At 35.8% G+C, this 21,287-nt stretch overlaps 4 protein-coding genes across 5 annotated transcripts; 2 read left to right on the top strand and 2 right to left on the bottom strand.

Annotated features, from left to right (window-relative positions):
• The first annotated feature begins 9 nt into the window (after positions 1-9).
• LOC135693949 (T-complex protein 1 subunit delta) lies at positions 10-9,176 on the top strand. The gene is made up of 14 exons (XM_065212544.2): positions 10-257; positions 1,724-1,776; positions 2,056-2,145; positions 2,311-2,419; positions 2,686-2,828; positions 3,723-3,844; positions 4,010-4,148; positions 4,309-4,448; positions 5,322-5,418; positions 6,143-6,250; positions 6,957-7,087; positions 7,482-7,716; positions 8,330-8,443; positions 9,001-9,176. The coding sequence occupies exons 1-14, from the start codon at positions 155-157 to the stop codon at positions 9,016-9,018; spliced, it is 1,602 nt and encodes a 533-aa protein (XP_065068616.1). The 5' UTR covers positions 10-154; the 3' UTR covers positions 9,019-9,176.
• A 127-nt stretch (positions 9,177-9,303) lies between these two features.
• LOC135693956 (lysine-specific histone demethylase 2) lies at positions 9,304-19,123 on the bottom strand. 2 transcript variants are annotated; one of them, XM_065212556.2, is made up of 8 exons: positions 18,991-19,123; positions 17,431-17,590; positions 17,058-17,182; positions 15,391-15,644; positions 14,299-14,475; positions 13,428-13,928; positions 11,828-12,614; positions 9,304-11,042 (listed from the first exon to the last, which is right to left on the bottom strand). In XM_065212556.2, the coding sequence occupies exons 2-7, from the start codon at positions 17,552-17,554 to the stop codon at positions 12,350-12,352; spliced, it is 1,446 nt and encodes a 481-aa protein (XP_065068628.2). In that variant the 5' UTR covers positions 17,555-17,590; positions 18,991-19,123; the 3' UTR covers positions 9,304-11,042; positions 11,828-12,349. The 2 variants fall into 2 exon arrangements, with proteins under 2 accessions (XP_065068628.2, XP_065068646.2); XM_065212574.2 differs by lacking the exon at positions 18,991-19,123 and adding an exon at positions 18,009-18,981.
• On the bottom strand, positions 10,147-12,219 carry LOC148959293 (lysine-specific histone demethylase 2-like). Its single transcript, XM_089110883.1, has 3 exons — positions 11,828-12,219; positions 10,793-11,042; positions 10,147-10,275 (listed from the first exon to the last, which is right to left on the bottom strand). Exons 1-3 carry the CDS (start codon positions 12,217-12,219, stop codon positions 10,147-10,149), a joined length of 771 nt encoding a protein of 256 aa, XP_088967009.1.
• Positions 19,098-21,150, top strand: LOC135687185 (uncharacterized). Its single transcript, XM_065203689.2, has 2 exons — positions 19,098-19,254; positions 20,729-21,150. Exons 1-2 carry the CDS (start codon positions 19,132-19,134, stop codon positions 20,816-20,818), a joined length of 213 nt encoding a protein of 70 aa, XP_065059761.2. The 5' UTR covers positions 19,098-19,131; the 3' UTR covers positions 20,819-21,150.
• Positions 21,151-21,287: the final 137 nt, after the last annotated feature.

Raw genomic sequence — 21,287 nt, 5'->3', positions numbered from 1 at the left:
ATTCTCGGTCCTCAAGCGGGCCTAGCCTAAAATTCTACAAACAAGGAACCAGCTGCGGAGGGCAACACTACCTCAATATCTGCTTGAATCGAAGGATTGTTTGTAGCCTTCAAGCTCTAAAGGATATATATTTTGACTTAAACACTTCGATAAAATGCCAGCAGCACCAGGATCAGCAAAGGGGAACAGAAATGTTGCTTTTAAAGACAAAGAAAAACCAGTTATGGTTAGAGAGAGTAATATCACAGCTGCAAAAGGTTTGTATGCACATATGAGCGTCTACTGTTTTTGGGCGTGAAACAATTTTTTGGAAGTGTTTCTAGATAATGCTGGTACAGAATGTGCAGATAAATCCATGGCTTTTTCAAAGGGAAATAGTCAGCACTTTTTCAAAAAGTTTTGGATGGAAATGGAAATGGCTTTTTTGTAGTCACAGCTTCCATATTGGAATTTATTCAGCATAGGAAACGGCATTTTGTGTCTCAAGTAGAAATTCGCTTGCGTTTTGTTTTTTAACAAAGCTTCCAATTGAATTTTAAAAGGATGTACTTTTTCAATAATATTCAAGCCAATTCAGCACCTTTCTTGGCACAGCATTAAGTCCAAATGCAGGCAGCTAATTCAAAGTTCATTCAATTTTCAGAAAAATTGTCAAATTTGACAAATCTGCAGAAAGTGGTACACACGCTGGACAACATATTTTGTGTGTAGACAAGTTTTACAGGCTTATTTTGGGTGTGGCACATATTGCATAGGTCCAGACTAGAAACTTGGTTGCATGCCCGCAAAATATTGCCTGTTTAAGATTTTTGAAATCAAATTTAATTGTCCCCAGCTGTGCTTGACGATAGAACCCATTTTTTGGTTTTGAACAATAGTTAAAAAATAGATCAAAATGTCACTGCCTTTGGAAAGGGCATACAAAACACAAAAGTTGGAGAAGGGAAGTGGCTGGAAGCTGTACTAAAACATGATGGTTATGATGACCTTTAATCCACTCCAAGAAAGATTTATTACCCAATATAAATGTGCTTCGTTTATAAATTTTATGAACATCATAAAGGTCATATAGACACCGTTGCCAGATGATTGCAAAAGGTTGTTCCAAGCCTTTTTTAGAAATGCTTTAATTGCCCAGATGATGTTCCAAGGGCTAATGTATATAGTTCAATTACTATATATATATAGTATATGTTCTAAGACATTCTATAGTATAGAAACATTCTTTAAAATACTAAAGTATATATACTTCACTATAGTAATAAGTACCTACAGTATTCAAAAACATTCTTGGTGAATTTGATATTCAATGGTATATTTCTGTTGAGATGTGGTTAAATCAGCTTACATAAATTTCCTGTGTTTTGATATACTGGCTTTGCATTGTCTGATGTCACTTACTTGGGCCACAAAAGATGACTGGAAGTGTGTTGATTGATTAAACATTTATTCCTTACAATTTACTGTTTTTGGTGAGCGATCAAATGCTCACCTGGTTGGGTTTGTGTGAGTGCTGATGTGATCATGAGTGTTCAGTCGCATCAAGCGAAAAGGCCTGAAAATGTGTCAATGAATTGAGTTTTGAAGTTGTCTATAATTTTTTTTGTTACTCTATAGGATATAAATTTGCATGACAATGTCATACAGCCTCCCCTGTTTTGTTTTCCAATCGGTTGATGTAAATCATTTTCCAGTATATTGAGCATTTTGATTTGATCTCTAGCTGTTGCTGATGCAATTAGAACAAGTCTTGGTCCCAAAGGCATGGACAAAATGGTATGTTGAATTGCATTGTTACTTTGTAAAACCTGTATGTGAATATCAGTATAAAATAGCTAATGGTTATTAGGTTTTCAAAGCTAAATAACCCAAAAATAAGACTATAAGACCTAAAAATGGTCCTATAAAGCAGGACAGATCTAAGTTGGAACTCTGAGTTTCTTACCTGCAATCATTACGTAACCTATAAACAAAGAATGATTAATTTAACACTGGAGATTTTTGATAGAGAGAATTTTGCATTTGTGTAATTTCATTTGGATGTCTTTGTTATAGATTAAAGGAGGTGATGGCAATGTTACAATAACAAATGATGGAGCTACTATCTTGAAGAAAATGCAAGTTCTACACCCTGTTGCTAAAATGGTATATATTTTTTTCTCCACTAAGCTCTACTATTTTGAAAAGTTTATAAATTTAATGTTCATTTGATAAAACTTTAATAACAGAAAAAGCAGTTCATGACTTAGGAATAACTGTAAAATGTATATATGACTTAAATAATATTTTTCAATATTCTTTTTTCACCAGTTGGTTGAGCTCTCCAAGGCCCAAGATGTTGAAGCTGGTGATGGAACAACATCAGTTGTAGTTATAGCAGGAAGTTTACTTAATGCTGCCTCAAGACTCTTAGATAAAGGTAATTGATGATGTATATATATATTTTATATGTTTGATTGGGTTCAAATTCATTGATCTTGATTATGATAGACATATTACATTCATAAAATGTATTAGCTAGTTAGTTTTCAGCTACTCGAGCCTTATAATATATACCATTAAAAGAAATTAAAATTATAAAGGACTTTAGCCATTTTAATTAGTCTGGCTTCATATGCTGCTTATGTTGCCTCAATATTACAAAAGCAGATTGAAAAATTTAACTTTTTGTACATTTGTTGCCAGGGATTCACCCAACAATCATCTCAGAATCTTTCCAAAAGGCAGCAGGAAAAGCCATGGAGTTCATTACTGAAATTTCAACACCAGTTGATCTTTCAGACAGAGATTCTCTTCTTAAAAGTGCTACCACTTCACTCAACTCTAAGGTAAATATTTCAAAAGCTGCTTTTGTCTTTTTAAACAGCTAAAAACTTTTACTGAATTCAATTCAATTCCGTTCAGTTTTATTCATTAACTACAGTTGTTAATTGATTACACTTTAATGATACTGTAATATACACAAACCAAGAAAAGAAGATGTAACTGAAAACATAACAGAAACAAACAACAGAAATGTTGCCATATTGATTCGATTATAAGCTGCCTTCAGTCATAAGCTGCATAAAATTGGGTTTATAAAGGGAAGTAAGTGGCCCTTGGTTATTAGCTGCACCACAAAACCATGCAGAGATACCTGGTTGGTTTATTACGGACACAAAAACTGATAATAACTTGACGGTGTACTTAAATGAAAAAATAGACATTAGAATTTCAACCAAAAACAATATCGCCCAGCATGGGATCATCTATGGCATCTAGAAGTGTTTTTCTTTATTTTCTTTATCATCACTCTCAGCTTTAAGGTAGCAGGAATGCTTAGAAGGATCTGGATAAAATAATATAAGCAGCCCTCATTTTTAAGCCACCCTTGATTTTGAACCACAGCAAAATGTACCAAAAGATAAATATAAGCTGCTGGTTATAATCAAATAAATATGGTATATACATACTTTTTAAACCAAAACAATATAATATAGCATACAGATTGTGTTTCACTTTTCTCTAATTTTTATTCAAGGGAAAACATAAATTTTGTCCTCCTAAACACAAAATGCTAACAATATTTAACATTGTAACTTATGGCTATATGTTTTAGTGCTCGTGTTGACTGCGAGAATCAAATTGTTTTGCATATTGATTGAAAATTACTGATATGATAAGTGTGATAGCAAGCATCCAGCAATGAAGGATACACCAGCTTTGTTTAATTTTGATTTCAGGTTGTTTCACAATACTCAAGCCTTCTTGCTCCTATGAGTGTTGATGCTGTGTTAAAAGTTATTGATCCAACAAAAGACTCAAATGTTGACCTTCGTGATATCAATGTTGTCACAAAACTTGGGTATGTTTCTCAAAAGCAACCTGTTTTTTACATAAGTTTTTTAGCTTCTTTAATTCCAACCTAAACGTGACCCATGTTTTTGGATTTAAGTTGCAATTTAACTGACCAACAACAAAAATTCTGTAATAAGGAGGACTTGATGTTTTTACATTGTTTTGCTTATAGAGGAACCATTGAAGACACAGAATTGGTAAATGGCTTGGTTTTGAGTCAGAAGATTTCACATCTTGCAGGTGGAGTAAATCGAGTAGAAAAGGCAAAGATTGGTTTGATACAATTCTGTATCTCACCACCAAAAACTGATGTAAGTTGATTTCCTTTATTGTTTTGCATCTCCTAATAAAATTGCAATGTGTTGGTTTGTTGTCATAAATGGCTCTTGAAGTTTGCCTTTTGAATTGTTCAAGCCAACCGCTACGGTATAGAATTATTTCTCACCCCCTTGTTGTGTTTTCTTTCTGAAGATGGAGAACAATGTCATTGTTAGCGATTACACACAAATGGACAGAGTCTTGAGAGAGGAGAGGCAATACATTTTAGATATCTGCAAGAAAATTAAAAAAGCAGGATGCAATGTTCTTTTAATACAAAAGTCAATTCTCAGGTATGTTGTTGATTTGATAAATAACAGTTATTTTCTAATTCATTTCATTCAACCGAAAATAACAACATTTATTTAGTAGCTAATTAAAATTACTTATAAGAGTCTTTCAAACAATAGTACTAGTCAGTTTAGCATTTTGCAAATAAACATCAGCATTTCAAACATAAATCGATTTACAAAGAGTACGAAAAGAAAAAATATCATCAACGTAACACAAGATTGCTAAAGCTAATAACTCTAGCTAAAAAATGAAAACCTAGACTTAAGTTTGGCATCAAGTAAAATGAAAAATCACCACTACAGTACAGATGCTCTGATATCCTTAGGGGAGGGGTGGGAAGGAATACTTGTCCGCAAAATAGCTATCGGCGTGTGAACTTAAAATTTCAGTACAGACTATTTATACTGACACAACTTCACATGTAAAACAATTGAAATCACTATCACACTTGCAACACAACTCTATTGTAACCTGCTTAAAGACTCTATTCTCTTTCTTTCTCCTGGGACTAAATAAAATTAGTTATAATTATGCACAATCATCTTTCAATGGTGAAATTTTTTGTGATGATGGAGCTGTGATGGGTCATTGTAGTAGAAAGAGTTAAACATATTCATGCTTTGCACCTCTTTTATCATTACAGATTTGATGGTAATGATAAAAGATAAATACTGATTATTTATCTGCACATTTTCTAGCAACAAAAATTAATTCTGATACAAACACAGAGAGCCATGGTTTTCATCAAATTATACCCTGATAACTTATGGTAATAAACTGTCTAAAAGAGAATGTTCTTTTATTTCACCCAGTAAATTTTAATATCATTAAACAATTGTAAGTTGCATTTAAACAAAATTTTATAATTACAGGGATGCCATTACTGATATGGGACTTCATTTCCTGGCTAAGATGAAAATAATGGTTGTTCGTGACGTAGAACGAGATGAAGTAGAGTTTATTTGCAAGGTATTTCTTAAATTGAATGTACATTTGGTCATTTGAAACAGATTTGCAGTTTCAATGTTTTAATATCAATAAATGCATTCTTGATACTCTAGAACAGCTAGGGATGCTTACCTTTGTTCATCATTCAGTCCAACCATAGCCAAAACACACCAAAGTCGATTCTTGATTATTCTGATGCTGCTAAATAAAAATTTGTCACATAAGAGTAGTCAAATGCTGTATGATTTTTAAGACGTCATAATAGACATTCATGCTATGAAAACCAAACATGGCCCAGGTTTCTAGAAATTTGAGGGTTACCTCATCTCTGCCTTTGATTCTATTTTTAGAGTCGACGCTTATATTTTCTAGTTTTCCTTAGATCTTGCTTCACAATTGCCCCTTTTACCCCCTCAGACCTTATTACAGATGGCTAGGTTTCACATACTCAAACGAAGCAGCTAATCAGCAAGAATTATCAATTGAAACAAGTTTTTTACAAGAAATCACATTTATTCAACATGTATCTTTGAAGTTCCATAACGGAAGACATAAACAGGCCTCTCCCAGTTTTTAGAGTGTCAGGAATATCCGAAAACAATGCTCTCTTAACTTGAGAGTTCATGCACTTTGATACATAACCATTTTTATCGACAAAAACATACTTTCCTGGCCAGCATGATCTGTTAAGTTTATGTCATTTCTGCTCTATATATACTCACAATTTTCTTTCATAATTTTACAGACAATCGGATGTCGACCAATCGCAAGTTTAGATCACTTTACACCTGAAATGCTGGCGTCTGCAGACTTAGTCGAAGAGTGCTCCACAGGCGTAGAGAAAGTTGTCAAGGTATAATGACACCTAGTAGTGGTTTTAATTGCATTCACTATTGCATTCAAAGCAATTTTCGATTTTCGATCAGATTTCACATACATAGGTGTTTATCATTGATGCAATAATTTTTTGCAAGAAATTTTCAAACTTGCGATTTTTTCATTAAGACTGGTTTTGCAAATGTTTCAAGAAATTATTAAAGGGCTCTTGCGCAACCGGTGTGCTTTGCGACTATATTTTCAAAACCAGCCTTATGTCATACCGCATGATAATACAAAATACAGCCAACTTCTCCTCCCGTAAAAGAAACAGCCAGCACAAAGAATACCGGGTTCGCGAGAGCTGTTTATTATTATAATTTTCAAGTGAAGTGTGTTTTCTCTAAGGTCTGTTTTAGCTTATAAAGTATGTCTTACGAATCCTGCATCATTGCGAAAATGAAATACAATCAGGTTGTTGATTGAAGCTAAAACATGGTCGCGTCTTTACAACCTTTGTCCTGGTAAAATCTCACTAGGGTCTTAATGCCAAGACATCTTTGTTTTAAATGATGTTGTTATGCCCTGTTTGTTCATTGATAATTAGGATAAATAAACCTTATTCAATGTATTTTTCAATGTTAAGTATTGGAGAGCAAACATAGTCCTTGAATCTGTAATCGGTTACCCTAACCACTGGGCCGTTCCTATTATATCTAATGCTTGAATATTCTTACAAACAGGTTACAGGAATTCAAAACCCAGGTCGAACAGTCAGTATTCTTGTAAGAGGATCAAATAAGCTTGTACTTGATGAGGCTGAAAGATCAATCCACGATGCATTGTGCGTCATCCGATGCCTCGTTAAGAAAAAGTGAGTTTCGAGCCGAATTTCTTTTAATATATATTTCAATTTTTTTCTTCAGTATTCTTCTGTATTTCTTTTGTATCAATGGAAGCTCAATTTGATGCATTCAAAAGATTTTCTTTTTTCTAAAATGCTCCACGACCGGAGATATTGCCAGATAACGGCCGTAAACGTAAAAAAGCTATTTGTTACTAAGAAAAGGCATCATCTAATGGAGAATTATGCTTGAAAATAAATGCTTGAACAAGCCGCTGTTTACGCTCTATAGACATCTAGTCTCAACACACTTTAAAGAATTGCTTATAAACTAGTTAAATCTTCGCTGCACCAATGAATCATTTGAAAAATTTCATTTTTCTAAATCGCTAGAAAAGTACGAAGTTGATATTCACCATTTTAGAGCTTTAATTGCTGGAGGTGGTGCTCCCGAAATCGAGGCTAGTGTCAGGTTAATGAACTATGCAAAGGAACTGACCGGAAAAGAGGCTTACTGTTTCAAAGAGTTCGCCCAGGCGTTGGAGATCATTCCGTACACGCTGGCGGAGAATGCTGGGCTGAGCCCCATCGCTGTCGTCACTGAACTGAGGAACAAACATGCGAAAGGAGAGAAGAATTATGGTATCAATGTCCGCAAGGTAATTCAGCGACATTAGACAAGTTTTTTATACGCGCTAGCCTGGTCAGGTTCACTGCTGAATATCAGCTTGTTTGAGAGAGCCTGTATATGACTGTGCACGCTAATGCACTTCAAATTATCCTTTCCTTCCCTGATTGTCATCTCGGGGAATATTCGGTGTCTTTAAACTCATAACACATCTTTTAAGATTTGGGCGATTCAGCACACGAGTTAAGGCAACACATGCCCCATTCTTTAGGGAGGGTTACCCTTCAGCACCAATTGTTTTTTAAGGAGCCCTGAGTAAAAACAGACAATTCATATGTTCAAAAAACCTTAACTAAAACAATTATAATGAGAAGCAGCCAGTTGTAACCCAAGTAACAGGCTATTCCAAAGCTTTGCTCTCTTAAAAAAGGCATTTTGGTCACTTGCTGATTTTTTAATGGGAAGCTTCATCTAGGTCAGATCACTTAGCCCCTCTGTCTATATTTACATTATTTAAAACCTCCGTGTTTCTTAATCCAGATTTCTTATCGGTTCAATAGTACGAACCGTGTTTCTATGGCTCATATTGTTCTTAGGAGGGTTTCTGGAGTTGAGGTTATCTACAATGCTTTTTAATTTGACAGGGAGCTGTAACCAACATCCTGGAAGAAAACGTCCTTCAACCTCTTCTTGTTTCAACAAGCGCGATCAACCTTGCAGCTGAAACCGTCCGAAGTATACTGAAAATTGATGACATTGTAAGTACCCGTGAACCTTCGTAGCAATTATTCAGGCACACTCACTTAGCCGGCATTTGTCGTCTTCTTATCAAAAAGGGAATCATTTCACGTTAATTTTTAGACAGTCTTGATGCAATTAATCGTTATACAAAGTGCATTGTTGTCCCCTCTAGCCATAGGCATGTGTCTGGTATTATATGTATGTGTTCCTAATTTTGGCAGTTACCTTCAATTGATGAAATCAGCATTCGAATTTACCCCAAAGTTTATTTAGATTGAGATAAAAAATTTAAGCTGTTAAATGTTCATGAACTACAATAGCTAATTTTCACACTTTTAACAATCCAACCATACGGTACAGATAAAAAACCAACTGTTTTATCTATGACCATGACAACAAACCAAAACTCAGATTTTGGGATAGTTGGAGGGTCATGGTAGCCACCTTCTGATAGAAGATGGTACCTGATGATGATACGGTACAGATCTCAGAGTAATTTACAAATATCTAACTTGTATGTGGCTGGTAGTATGATGTGTAATGCAAATACTATATGGTTCTTTATTGATTTTAGGTTAGCAGCATGCGATAAGAAGCACGATTAGCAGCTGATGTTTCGCAGGGATCTTCAGGTTCGTGGTCCTGGTCATTGCTGTTACTACGTGAACCTAGACACTACTTTTGTTATGAATAGTTTTCTCGTTTCAATTGAGTAGATTTATTTAAATGAGATGCGACAGATATCCTGAATTTGTCATTTTCCTGTGTCTATTATCGAGCTTTTAACCTCTCTGGACTCGTGTTGCATAATTTGCTAGGGCTTCCCACAGTTCTCGAGTCTATAGCCCCTGCCAATGAGTTTCAATTACGACTTCAGCAACCCCTTTTCCCTTTGAAACAATGTTGGATTGCTATAAAATGATCTATGAGATTAGAGAAAGTACCTGTATGATCTATGAGATTGGATGTCGATATTTAGTGAAAGCAAATTCTGATATTTAGATTTTTGGTCAAGTCTCCAAATTTTTGCTGTTAAAAATATGAAACGTTAAGAATCTGGCAGGTTCGATTGACCAGCACAGTTCTGGCAAAAAGCCAATTTGTCATGAATTTTCTCTAACAACCTGGAAATGGCATAAATTGAATAAGTCTGCAACATTCTTTCTCATTTGACGTTGGAGACCTGAAAAGCGGTATCCAACCCCAGCTTCATCTTTCATAAGCAATTCAAATCAAATCAAGATAATTTTTGATAATATAATCCGTGGGGAAATTCAATCCTCAAGCAACTGTTTTGACGTTTTTTGGCGACCCCTGCTAACGGAATCCCAGGTTCAGCGAAACTCATTCACAAAGAATTATTTTGACAATCCCATGATCCTCTTTGTCTCATGATACAACAATCCAGATGATGTCTCAAATACTGTAGGTTATCAGAATATTGTGTACTCGTACAGTTTTCTATTTCAAACAAATATTTTGTCACTAAACATTTCATTCATTAAAACTAGATTGTTTAGATTTTAAAAATCCCGTTTACTTGGTTCATACAAAGCAAAACATAACTGCCACAGAATATAAGTTGTCAATTATTGTTCTGTACAACAGCTGATTCCTTTACCAACAAATTTCATGCCTTGTAGCGTTATGCTCGGAACGTCGTACTTATCTTTCTTTTTAATGTACAAATTCGTTTTTTAATTGTATTAATTTTTGCTCATTATTCATCAACGTTAATTTTCGCAACACGCTGAACTACACTGATTATCAAATTGCACGCGTGTTCGGCACTAGCCTGCGTCGCAGACCCAATTCTGAAGACGCATGCTAGTTTGGCGCATACACCCCTCTGTAACAAGCCAGATGAACCTGTTGTTAATAGGGAAAAGCGGGTAAATATGACAGGGGACAACACAATTCTTCTTGGAAGATAAAAGTTGCAATAATGTTGGCAGTTCTCGGATCAAACAGTTAATTGAGGGTCAAATAGGTAAAGGTGCTTATACTAATAATATAAAATATTTTTGTATTATATCATACCAAAGTAAGAGCATAAGGCAGAAAGGAGACAAAAAATCTTAGCTTGCAGGGCAAATTGGAAAATCGATGAATGCTCTGGTAATCCGGTTATTCGAAAGAGGGCTTCCCGGTCAGGAAATTTTTCACCGGAGACAGTTTTCTGCAGGCTTGTAACACGGGTGTGCACATGAATCTCGATCATCCCATTCTCTGTTTAAAGTGTCCCAATCACGAAATAATCGTGTCTCTCTTCTAAATACGGCAATATATGGTCAGTCACCCACAATATTCATGGTCTTGGGAATGGTAAATGCATACTCAAGTCCATTTCTTTACCAGCCGCATACCTGGAGTATCTCTTTAGCCACTCGCTTTCCAGAATCGATCGCAGATTCGACAGACGATGCTCCTTGAGCGTTCGTAGCCTCTCCGGCAAAGAATAGCTTTCCCCCTATAGGTTCCGCAAGTTTCTCTGCTAGGCCATAGGATTTCAAAACTGGTGACGAGTAACATCCACGAATGTATGGGTTTGATCCCCAGTCATAAAAGAAATAGTCCACAAAACTTTCAGTAGCGGGATTTTGTCTCTCTGGAGTTCTAAAAAAGATATGCATGTATCAAAAGTCTTGATAAAGGAATAATTTATTCCTGAAGCGACATGACTCAAATCAATTTCAGTATTCAAATCGGAAATAATTGCAAAAACTGCCAAGGATTCCCAACTTATAACTGGTTCAAATAGGTTTCGCAGAGAGTTTCGCAAATTTTCTACTGGATTAATTATCTTCGATTAAATGTTGATTTTCCTTGACTGATTGCAGAAGATGGATATTCCTCTAATCAATCTTTAAAAATAGTATGCAACCTTTCGAATTTATTTTGGGCGACCGCGATTATCGTTAGGGTCATGATGCCAATGTTGCTAAAACATTGAATCACTTCTATGGTTGGATGGATTCTGTGCCTCGTGATACCTTGTAGGCTAGAAAAATTTGTGTCTGTTTATCAATGAAGAGTTGAATGAGCTTTGGGCAGCCTGTGCACACATCTATGATTGGGGTTTGACTGCAGAAATACACCAAGAGTGAGAAACGTGTAATACTGTGGCACATTACTCTTATTGAAACTATTCCAGGTAACATAAAAAAGGAAGAGAATACTTCTTAATATTAAAGCTTCTCCTAAGGTATAAAAGAGTATGACTGCAAAGTCCACAAAAGTATTAATCTATTCGACTTTCAAAACCTTCTTCAGAGAAAAAAAGGAAATCAAGATGGGGTTTGGGTATGGCACTGCAATTTCTTTAGTTTTTCAACCCTTTCTCGCAGTCGTTTAACGCGTGACCGCCATGTTTAATGGGCTCTGTTTACCTGGTCACCTACCTAAACAATATATCTAGTTCAACCAAGAACTGATCTTTGAGCAGCACAGAATCACAGTTGGCCGCATCATCAGCCGCTGATCCTGTTGAAAATCCACACAACACATGTATTTGTTGCCCATCCACTTTGTACGAAGACTCATTCCAGATTTGCTTAAAAGGTCCGTAGCTAGTGTAGTACACGTCAGCATTTTCTGATAACAAGAATCTTTGTGAGAAGCTACAAAACATCTTGCACCCATTTCTCATTTCCATATTCTCTAAAGCTTGCAACTTGCTGTTACTAAATCCCGGCCTAAATCTGATATCGCCGTCTTTCAAAACTGTTAGAGGTACTGCAATTACGACATAGTCGCAAAGTAAAATATCATTTGATTTGCTAATCTCGATCATCCCATTCTCTGTTTAAAGTGTCCCAATCACGAAATAATCGTGTCTCTCTTCTAAATACGGCAATATATGGTCAGTCACCCACAATATTCATGGTCTTGGGAATGGTAAATGCATACTCAAGTCCATTTCTTTACCAGCCGCATACCTGGAGTATCTCTTTAGCCACTCGCTTTCCAGAATCGATCGCAGATTCGACAGACGATGCTCCTTGAGCGTTCGTAGCCTCTCCGGCAAAGAATAGCTTTCCCCCTATAGGTTCCGCAAGTTTCTCTGCTAGGCCATAGGATTTCAAAACTGGTGACGAGTAACATCCACGAATGTATGGGTTTGATCCCCAGTCATAAAAGAAATAGTCCACAAAACTTTCAGTAGCGGGATTTTGTCTCTCTGGAGTTCTAAAAAAGATATGCATGTATCAAAAGTCTTGATAAAGGAATAATTTATTCCTGAAGCGACAAAACTCAAAGCAATTTCAATATTCGAATCGGAAATAATTGCAAAAACTGCCAAGGATTCCCAACTTATAACTGGTTCAAATAAGTTTCGCAGAGAGTTTCGCAAATTTTCTACTGGATTAATTATCTTCGATTAAATGTTGATTTTCCTTGACTGATTGCAGAAGATGGATTGCTTCTCAGGGCTGGTATTCCTCTAATCAATCTTTAAAAATAGCATGCAACCTTTCTAATTTATTTTGATCGGCCACGATTATCGTTAAAGTAATGTTGCCAATGTTGCTAAAACATTGAATCACTTCTATGGTTGGATGGATTCTGTGCCTCGTGGTACCTTGTAGGCTAGAAAAATTTGTGTCTGTTTATCAATGAAGAGTGGAATGAGCTTCGGGCAGCCTGTGAACACATCTATGATTGGGGTTTGACTGCAGAAATACACCAAGAGTGAGAAACGTGTAATACTGTGGCACATTACTCTTATTGAAACTATTCCAGGTTACAAAAAAAAAGGAAGAGAATAAGTATACTTCTTAATATTAAAGCTCCTCCTAACTAAGGTATAAAAGAGTTTGACTGCAAAGTCCACAAAAGTATTAATCTATTCGACTTTCAAAACCTTTTTCAGAGAAAAAAAGGAAATCAAGATGGGGTTTGGGTGTGGCATTGCAATTTCTTTAGTTTTTTGTTCCTTTCTTGCAGTCGTTTACCGCGTGACCGCCATATTTAATGGGCTCTGTTTACCTGGTCACTTACCTAAACAATATATCTAGTTCAACCAAGAACTGATTTTTGAGCAGCACAGAATCACAGTTGGCCGCATCATCAGCCGCTGATCCTGTTGAAAATCCACACAACACATGTATTTGTTGCCCATCCACTTTGTACGAAGACTCATTCCAGATTTGCTTAAAAGGTCCGTAGCTAGTGTAGTACACGTCAGCATTTTCTGATAACAAGAATCTTTGTGAGAAGCTACAAAACATCTTGCACCCATTTCTCATTTCCATATTCTCTAAAGCTTGTAACTTGCTGTTACTAAATCCCGGCCTAAATCTGATATCGCCGTCTTTTAAAACTGTTAGAGGTACTGCAATTACGACATAGTCGCAAAGTAAAATATCATTTGATTTGCTAATTACACGTTGTTTCGCTTCTTCCCAGTTGACCTCTTTTACTTGCCAATTGAGTTTGATGTTAGCAGACGAACACTTGCTGATTACATGATCAAGCAAAACTTTATATGACTGCTTCAGCCTAAAAACGAAAGGGAATTTGTCAGTTGGATTTTTGTATTCTTCTCAATATGAAAAAAAACATTTGAAAGTGTCACCGTCTCAATACATAATGTGAATCCTTCAAAATATATACACAGTTCTGCGAAGTTCTTTACTTACCAAACTAGAGTCTTCAGGTTGTGAGTAAAGTTTATATATGATACTGTACGTTTCCCTATGATTGTATTCAGCTAAAGGTATATTACGTGAAACATAAAAAGTCAATTAAAAAACGATAAAAATTGTCTGTCATACAAAAATTGTTCTTGGTGAATGCACATTTAAAATCAGCAGACTATCGTTAAGTAAACATTAAGGCTTCTGTTTTCAAGACAACCAAAAACATGCACCTGAAATTCTTCGAGCCATAGGGCCAAGTTTCTGACATTCTACTAAACTCTAGCATTCCAATTCTACTGAGGTCGTTTCCTTCTGTTTGACAGTATAGCACATCGATTAAGGACTTGCATTCTTCGCTCAAATTACGAAGTTGGCCTAAATAATCTTCTAATGAAACATCTTTTTGTCTAGAAAGCAAGAAGTGCAACTGCTTAGAAAGATTTGCCTGAAAATATCTAGTACAACAAAGACTGCTTGGACTGAAAAATTATTCCTCTGATACCTTCAAAAAAATGTAGGGGACACAAGAGGGGTAGGTGCAAAAAGGGATATTCATTGATCATGAAATAGCTTCCTTAGATCAAAATATACTAATTAACCATTTGTAAATAATTTTCTTAAAATTTGAGAAAAAAGGCGTGCCATCCCAACCAAATGCTGGAAAGTTCAATTTGTTACGTAGTTTTTCCAACGTTGTATCAAAAGATTTGCAGGCTTTTAGTCATCAATATCACTAAAATCTTTAAATTACCCCCTGAATATGGAAACAAAATTTGGAAGCTTTTCAGTGCCAGATAAGCTGAATTTTGTCTGCTGTCAGGCAAGCCTTCCCTCATTTCTTAGATGATTTTGATCGATGCCTTTATAAACACAAGTATTGAAACCTCATCTAGAGTCGTCACTCTATAACTCTATTTCTAAAGCAAAACCATTGCTCAAGCTTAAGCTGATTTTTCGGCGATATTGACGCCTCCTTTAGACCCTAGCCTATCGCCCAAAACGAATTGTTTAGCATCCATTTTACATTTTTAAGATAGAATCGGTTTGAAAAAGCCTACACAAGGTGGTCCAGTGTATTGGGTGACAGTCGACGGATCCAAGGGCCTGGGTTTAGAGTTCTAGCATTGACCAGACTTTTACAAAGTCTGAAGAGAGTTCCCAGTTTCCTGTGATTCCAGGCATAGTAATCACAGTTTGCGGTCAGATGGAGAGGAAGGACCAGGACACTGCTCAATAAGCTTAGCTACGTAGCGTCCTTACATACCTTTGGAAATACCTTCTCGGAAAAACAAATACACTTATAGTATAGTATAAAAACAGACCTTACAGACTCTAATTTAGATTCAGTTTGTTCTTGAGACTCTTCATCAGAACGAGGAGATATTTTTGTGAACAACGGTTCACATTTTAACATTACTTGGGAAAAGCTCTTTCTGATTTTTCTTCCTTTTTCTTCAAACATTTCCATATGATATCTTGCCTCAACAGCCATAGAGTTAGATTTATCCAGCGTAACAAGACTATCTTTACAAAATACATAACACTGACTGCGGGAATTTTCATGCAAACCCAAATCCTAAAAGAAGAAAGATAAACGATACAGATTCAATGATACAGATACCATTTCCAATGAAAATATTAAACAGATTACAAGACCAGTCTTTATGTGAATGCAATCATCACCTTTGAAATTTGAGAAATTTTTTGGAATAAGGATCACGATTACGTTTTCACTAAACGGACTTCTACAGTAATGGATCCCGATCTATAGGAAAGATGGGTGTGTGTGTATTGGAGTTTGGAGGGGTAACTAAGCCTAATTCAAATGGGGACGCGCCATTTTGTTTAAAAAATGTGACCTATAATTCTGCACGTGTCTAAAAAATTGTGACCCATAATCCGCAAACATGATGAAAACTATACCCAAAATTCTGGAAAGCAAAACTCATTTTTAAAGCACAACATATTCATCAAAAAAATTTTGCATGTCCTTTGCCCCAAAATCTCAATGTTACACATATTTCATATCTTCATTTCTAACTGGAGATTAATTTTGCTAATGCTAAATCTCCCTCCTTATAATTTTGCAATATTTTCCCAAAATAGTACCCATAATTCTGCATGTTTCTTCAAATGGTACCCATACTTCTGCACATATTCCAAAAACTGATACTGATAATTCCACACTTTTCAGAAAATAAAAAGTTGGGGTAATTAAAATACTGCAAAATTATTGCTTTGCTAAGCTTTGTTTCAACAGGGTTACAAGAAAGCCCATAATTGGCTGTTCAAACGATTTAGAACTGGCAAAAGACGCGTTTTTCCCTTTCTAGCAGGACATAATTTTGAAAATATGTGTTAGACTTGCTGAGACAAACACATAAGCATGGTCTTCAATGAGTGCCTTATCACCAAACATCCTGAGTTTTGTAACACAACAGCATTAATACCAATCATATGTTAATATGTTCTGTTCTTGACTCAAAGCTATGACACATGCTGATGTTTCCTGACCTTGTCTGTTCCTCACATGCCTTTTATCAGACATTGAAGAGTCATACAGACAATACTGCAAGACTACTTGATTGACCCACTTTTACGGATTTGGAGAAAAAAAGTTTTAAGGTTTATAAAATACTGCAAACAGGAGGGAAGAGACTGGAAAACAACGGACTACAACTGACATAATGAATGACATGGCAAACATCACTTTGGTCAGGAAGGATTTTGTGTGAACCCAAAATTAAGTTTTCTCAACAGTTGAGCAAACACATATCTATGGGAATCAATGTATTTTTGAGACCCATATTTAGGGATTTTGAAGACTTCAAACTACACATAAGAGTTCCCCCCCCCCCCAGGGTTTGCACCCCAATGTGTCTAAAAGGCCTGACTGTAGTGACAAATCTTATCCAGGATCTTCATATACCCAAAGACCTTCTATATATTCAATTAACAATAAAATCAAAATGTGTTACAATTAGCAAACCTCATACTCCCACCCTAGTTCAGTGGCATTTTTCATAATAGATGTTTGTTCTCCATGAATAAATTCACCACCAAGGTCCATCCAGTTGCATCCTTCAAATGGCTTCACTTGTTTGACCCTTCCACCTTAAATATTTGAAAAAACATGCTACAGTTGACTTACTTAAATTTATTGCATAGATTTTAGACCCAAAATTTGCAAAACTCTTCAATTTCTCTTCATTTAAAGCCACATTATCTTGACAGTCACAAATTTTCAAGCAAAATTTGGTATGATTATAACCCAAGTCTACTATACCAAAGCTAAAATATGCATGATACTCCAAAGAAAACATATTTTAATTCAGGACACTGAAAACTCAATATATTGTTACCTAGGTAGTCTGCAGCCTCCACAAGAGTGACATTGACATTTTGTAATGCAGCTAGCTCTGCAGCAGCAGTAAGGCCTGCTATTCCACCTCCTACCACAACAACATTGATGAGTTTGGCTGCCATTGACAGTTTTGGCTATTCTATTAAAGATGAGACCACCTAAAAAAGATGACAATATAAATATATAAAGCTTTTCAATCTTTTCAGAACAGTTGTCTGAAATCAAAGTAAGTGTGAAAGTTAAAGTTGCAATCCAACAGCTGTTTACAACAAGACTTCTGGGTACAACTTTGCACCTTCCCATTATGCATTCAATGTGTCCCCATTTGGGAAGGAGAAGGGAGGACAGGCATGTTGCCTCCTGTATACTTGCTGTATACTTGATTAAACAGAGAAATTATACACACCAGCTCCTCTTTTAGGGTATTTGATGCCAAACATGTTCACAGGAAAATGATTAGTGTGAGTTTCCTAGACCCTCATTCTGAGTTGCATGCCATCACCATCGCCCCTAAATGTTTACGACTACTGATAAGTTTAAGCTATTTCAAACTTGTAACAGGGAGACCCTCGTCACCTGGGGTTTGCATGCATATTGGTATGACCTCAGTCTTTGTAATATGAGGCATGTGATCACCTCCACACTCGCCCAAATTGTCCAAGGCCTGCAAATGATTGCACGCGCAAAACAAAGAATTTGCCATTAAACATCGCTTATGTTTGGAAGATGTCTAAAGCAGCGGTAAGTCAAAATCAAAAGCAGTTCTGTCGCTTTCCAAGGTGTTGTAAAACTACTCCCATATGATGATTTAACAAGCATCTGTGAGAAAGTGAGATGACTTTGAAATCTGTGAGTCTTACACCAGATCCGTGAGACTTAGCAACAATGTGTTCAGCACAAGTTCACTAGAAGAACTAAAGATCAGCAGCAGCAATCATGATTCATGTAGAGCATGCAAAGGGCAAGAGGTAAGAGGAACAAAAGTTTGGAATGTGTCATTTCTAAAAGACTGAACAATGTCCAAGAATAGGCTGAACACCCCATGAACACCCTAAGAACAAGCCATTAAGTAGCTGAACACCCTTTAAAACATATCAAAATGGGCATATCGTTCGAAAAATAATTTGGTCAATCAATCAACATTAACTTTGGGGTAGGAGGGGTCTGACAAGTCTTATGCTGTTGATGTTGTAACAGCCAACTGAAGTTTCGGGGTTATTATGGAAATTTGGTAGCCATTTGGTAAGGCCCCTCAAATCGATTCTCAGGCCTTAGTGGGAGTACCCCCTGGGGAAACAACTCACTGCATAAATTTTAAACTACTTTTACTTTTCAGTGGTCCCTGCTGTAAAAAATTAACTTACAAATTTTTAGCTATTTTAGATTACCCACTTTAAATATGTATTCTTCATATTATTTTTAACATACTTCAAAAAGTTGACAACTGGTGCCTGGTGGTGTGAGACTCTATATATCTAATTTACTGACATAAACTGAAGATGTTCTTATTTATCTCAAAGTATCTGTTGTGCTCTTTTTAGTATGATGAAGTGCATACCTTATCAGTGAAAAAATGTTCTTAACGTGGGATGGATGACTGCTTTATCATTATCGTTTCGTTTGTCATTTGTCAATAAACCTACAATCTCGATTCTGTGCTTCAAGGGAGAAGCCTCATTTTCAATTTTGACATTGGAAAATGGAGCGCGAAGATGGTAAAAAGAGTGAAGAAAGCTCCATAGAGGATAATGAAGACGAAGAGGATCCGTTTGAAACGAGGATTGGGGGTTCTGGATGCTCAAAATATCATTATGCTCTTCAGGTATCAAAGTCTGTCTATTCCTCACATATAACGGCATAAAAACCTGGAATAAAATATACCTCTCTCCACATCAGAGAACAAATAAGCAAAAATTTATTTTGCCAATATTTCAAAAAATGGTCGTTGCACAATTATGAAGAAAATTCCTAAATACCTTTACAATAGAAGAAAAATTGCACCGAAGCATCCCATCTATGTGTCCTCCCTTCCACTCATTATTTTGCATTCATATTTTTAATCATTTTTTTTCTTAAGTATTTTGTTTATATTACTATCTTTGATTGTATTTTAATGTTAATTTTTTATTTAAAAAAAATCAAACTCAACTCTCTTCGTAACAAAAATTATAAACGCACTCTTTAGCTATCATATCTAAATCTATACTCGTATTCCAATTATGTTTAACCTGTAATAGGGGGCTTGGCTCAAAACCGTTTCCGTTCTCTCGGCGTCCTAAGCAACTTCATTTTGTAGCCTTTTAGTTTTGTAAACTAACCATTATTTTAGAATTCAATATATCTGTAAATTATCTGTAATTTGTTGCTGAATTAAATGAATTTGAATTTGAATTTCCTTATCAAAATTGATTTTGTGCTTCAATGAAAAATAGTGGTGGTTGTCATCAGGTACGCTGGAGCCGGGGAGGTTGGGGCTGAGGGCATATACCCCTCACTTTTTTAATGAATTATGATGTTCAGGTAGTGGCATCAAAGATAATGGGGGAAGAGCTACCATACAAGTTTGCCATTTTGTCTAGAGCCCCCTCTCTATCCAAATATATGGGCATGCCATGGATTGTGTCATATATGTTAGGGAAAATGAAAAATTAAGTTTTCTCAAGATTGACATAATCTTGCATTGCCCTGATAACACAATAACTATCAATCATCTATATTTCCTTATATCTTCTTTCATATTCATTTCTTTTTTGATATCCGCTCTATTTGATATTCAAATTCACTTCCTTTTAATACCATTGGGTTCTGGCATAGTTCAGCACACTTTTGTGCACAGTTGAGGTGCACACTTGAGTACATAAATGTGCACACTTGTTGCACACTCAAAATTTTGCTCTTGCGCAACTGAGATCTCATTGCTTGTTTCAAACCTTGACCAGGCCTGGCCATAAGACATTAAGCAGGGGAGACGTATACATCTCACCTTTTAAATTCCTAGTAAGCTATTCATAGATATATAAACTAGAAATAAAGGAACAATTTATTTCAAGGGGAGCAATTTCCTTTTTTAACAGTTTAGGAGAGCAATATGCAGCTTCCCTTGAGCATTCTTGATTTTGAGAATTGTTTGCATGGTCTGTTCTGTTGTTCCAAATTTATACTATCATCATTTTTTTAAGCCTTATGAAGTCTTGGTTGACAGGATTGTTATGTATACTTGAAGCAAGGAGGTGCTTAGGAAATTCAACTTATAATAAGTATGTTGTTACTTACTAATTCAATTTCTTTCTATATAGGATTGCTACTTTGAAAAGAAAGATTGGCGACTATGTAAAGAAGAGATGGAGAGGTTCAGAAAGTGTATGAATGAACAGAAGAAAAAATGATGCGTCTTGTTTTTGCAATAATCGGTCCTGATAAGAAATATTTATCTCTTTTTGGGATCCAAAACATTTTAAAAAGAAGGTTCAACAAATTATTACTTGGTCATCAAAGATGCAAAGTATGCATGAATATATTTCCACCTTAATCAGAAGTTTTGGTCTTTGACCTTGATTTATTTGATATCTTATTTTATCTTTAATGCATCAAATAAGTCTTAACAGCCAATTTTCATAGAGTTTTGTAGGTAAATTTATTGTCTGATCTAAAGATACTGATGATAATGATGATGAATTGCAGTTAACTTTTCTAATGAGATTTCTACATTCCTCGCTTGTTTTTGCATGTTTTTTGGCTCAGCTTTAAATGACACTACTGGATGACATACAAGTAGCTTTCTTTCTATCCAAAATAGTTGGCTCTTCGACCTACATGGCTGGCCATTGGAAGAGTTGGCTACTAACAGTCTGTTAA

Source organism: Rhopilema esculentum, chromosome 10 (assembly GCF_057945365.1).
Source record: "Rhopilema esculentum isolate cy_ngs chromosome 10, ASM5794536v1, whole genome shotgun sequence".
NCBI lineage: Eukaryota > Metazoa > Cnidaria > Scyphozoa > Rhizostomeae > Rhizostomatidae > Rhopilema > Rhopilema esculentum.
The sequence above is the reverse complement of the archived record's forward strand: the minus strand, read 5'-3'. Positions and strand labels throughout refer to the sequence as shown.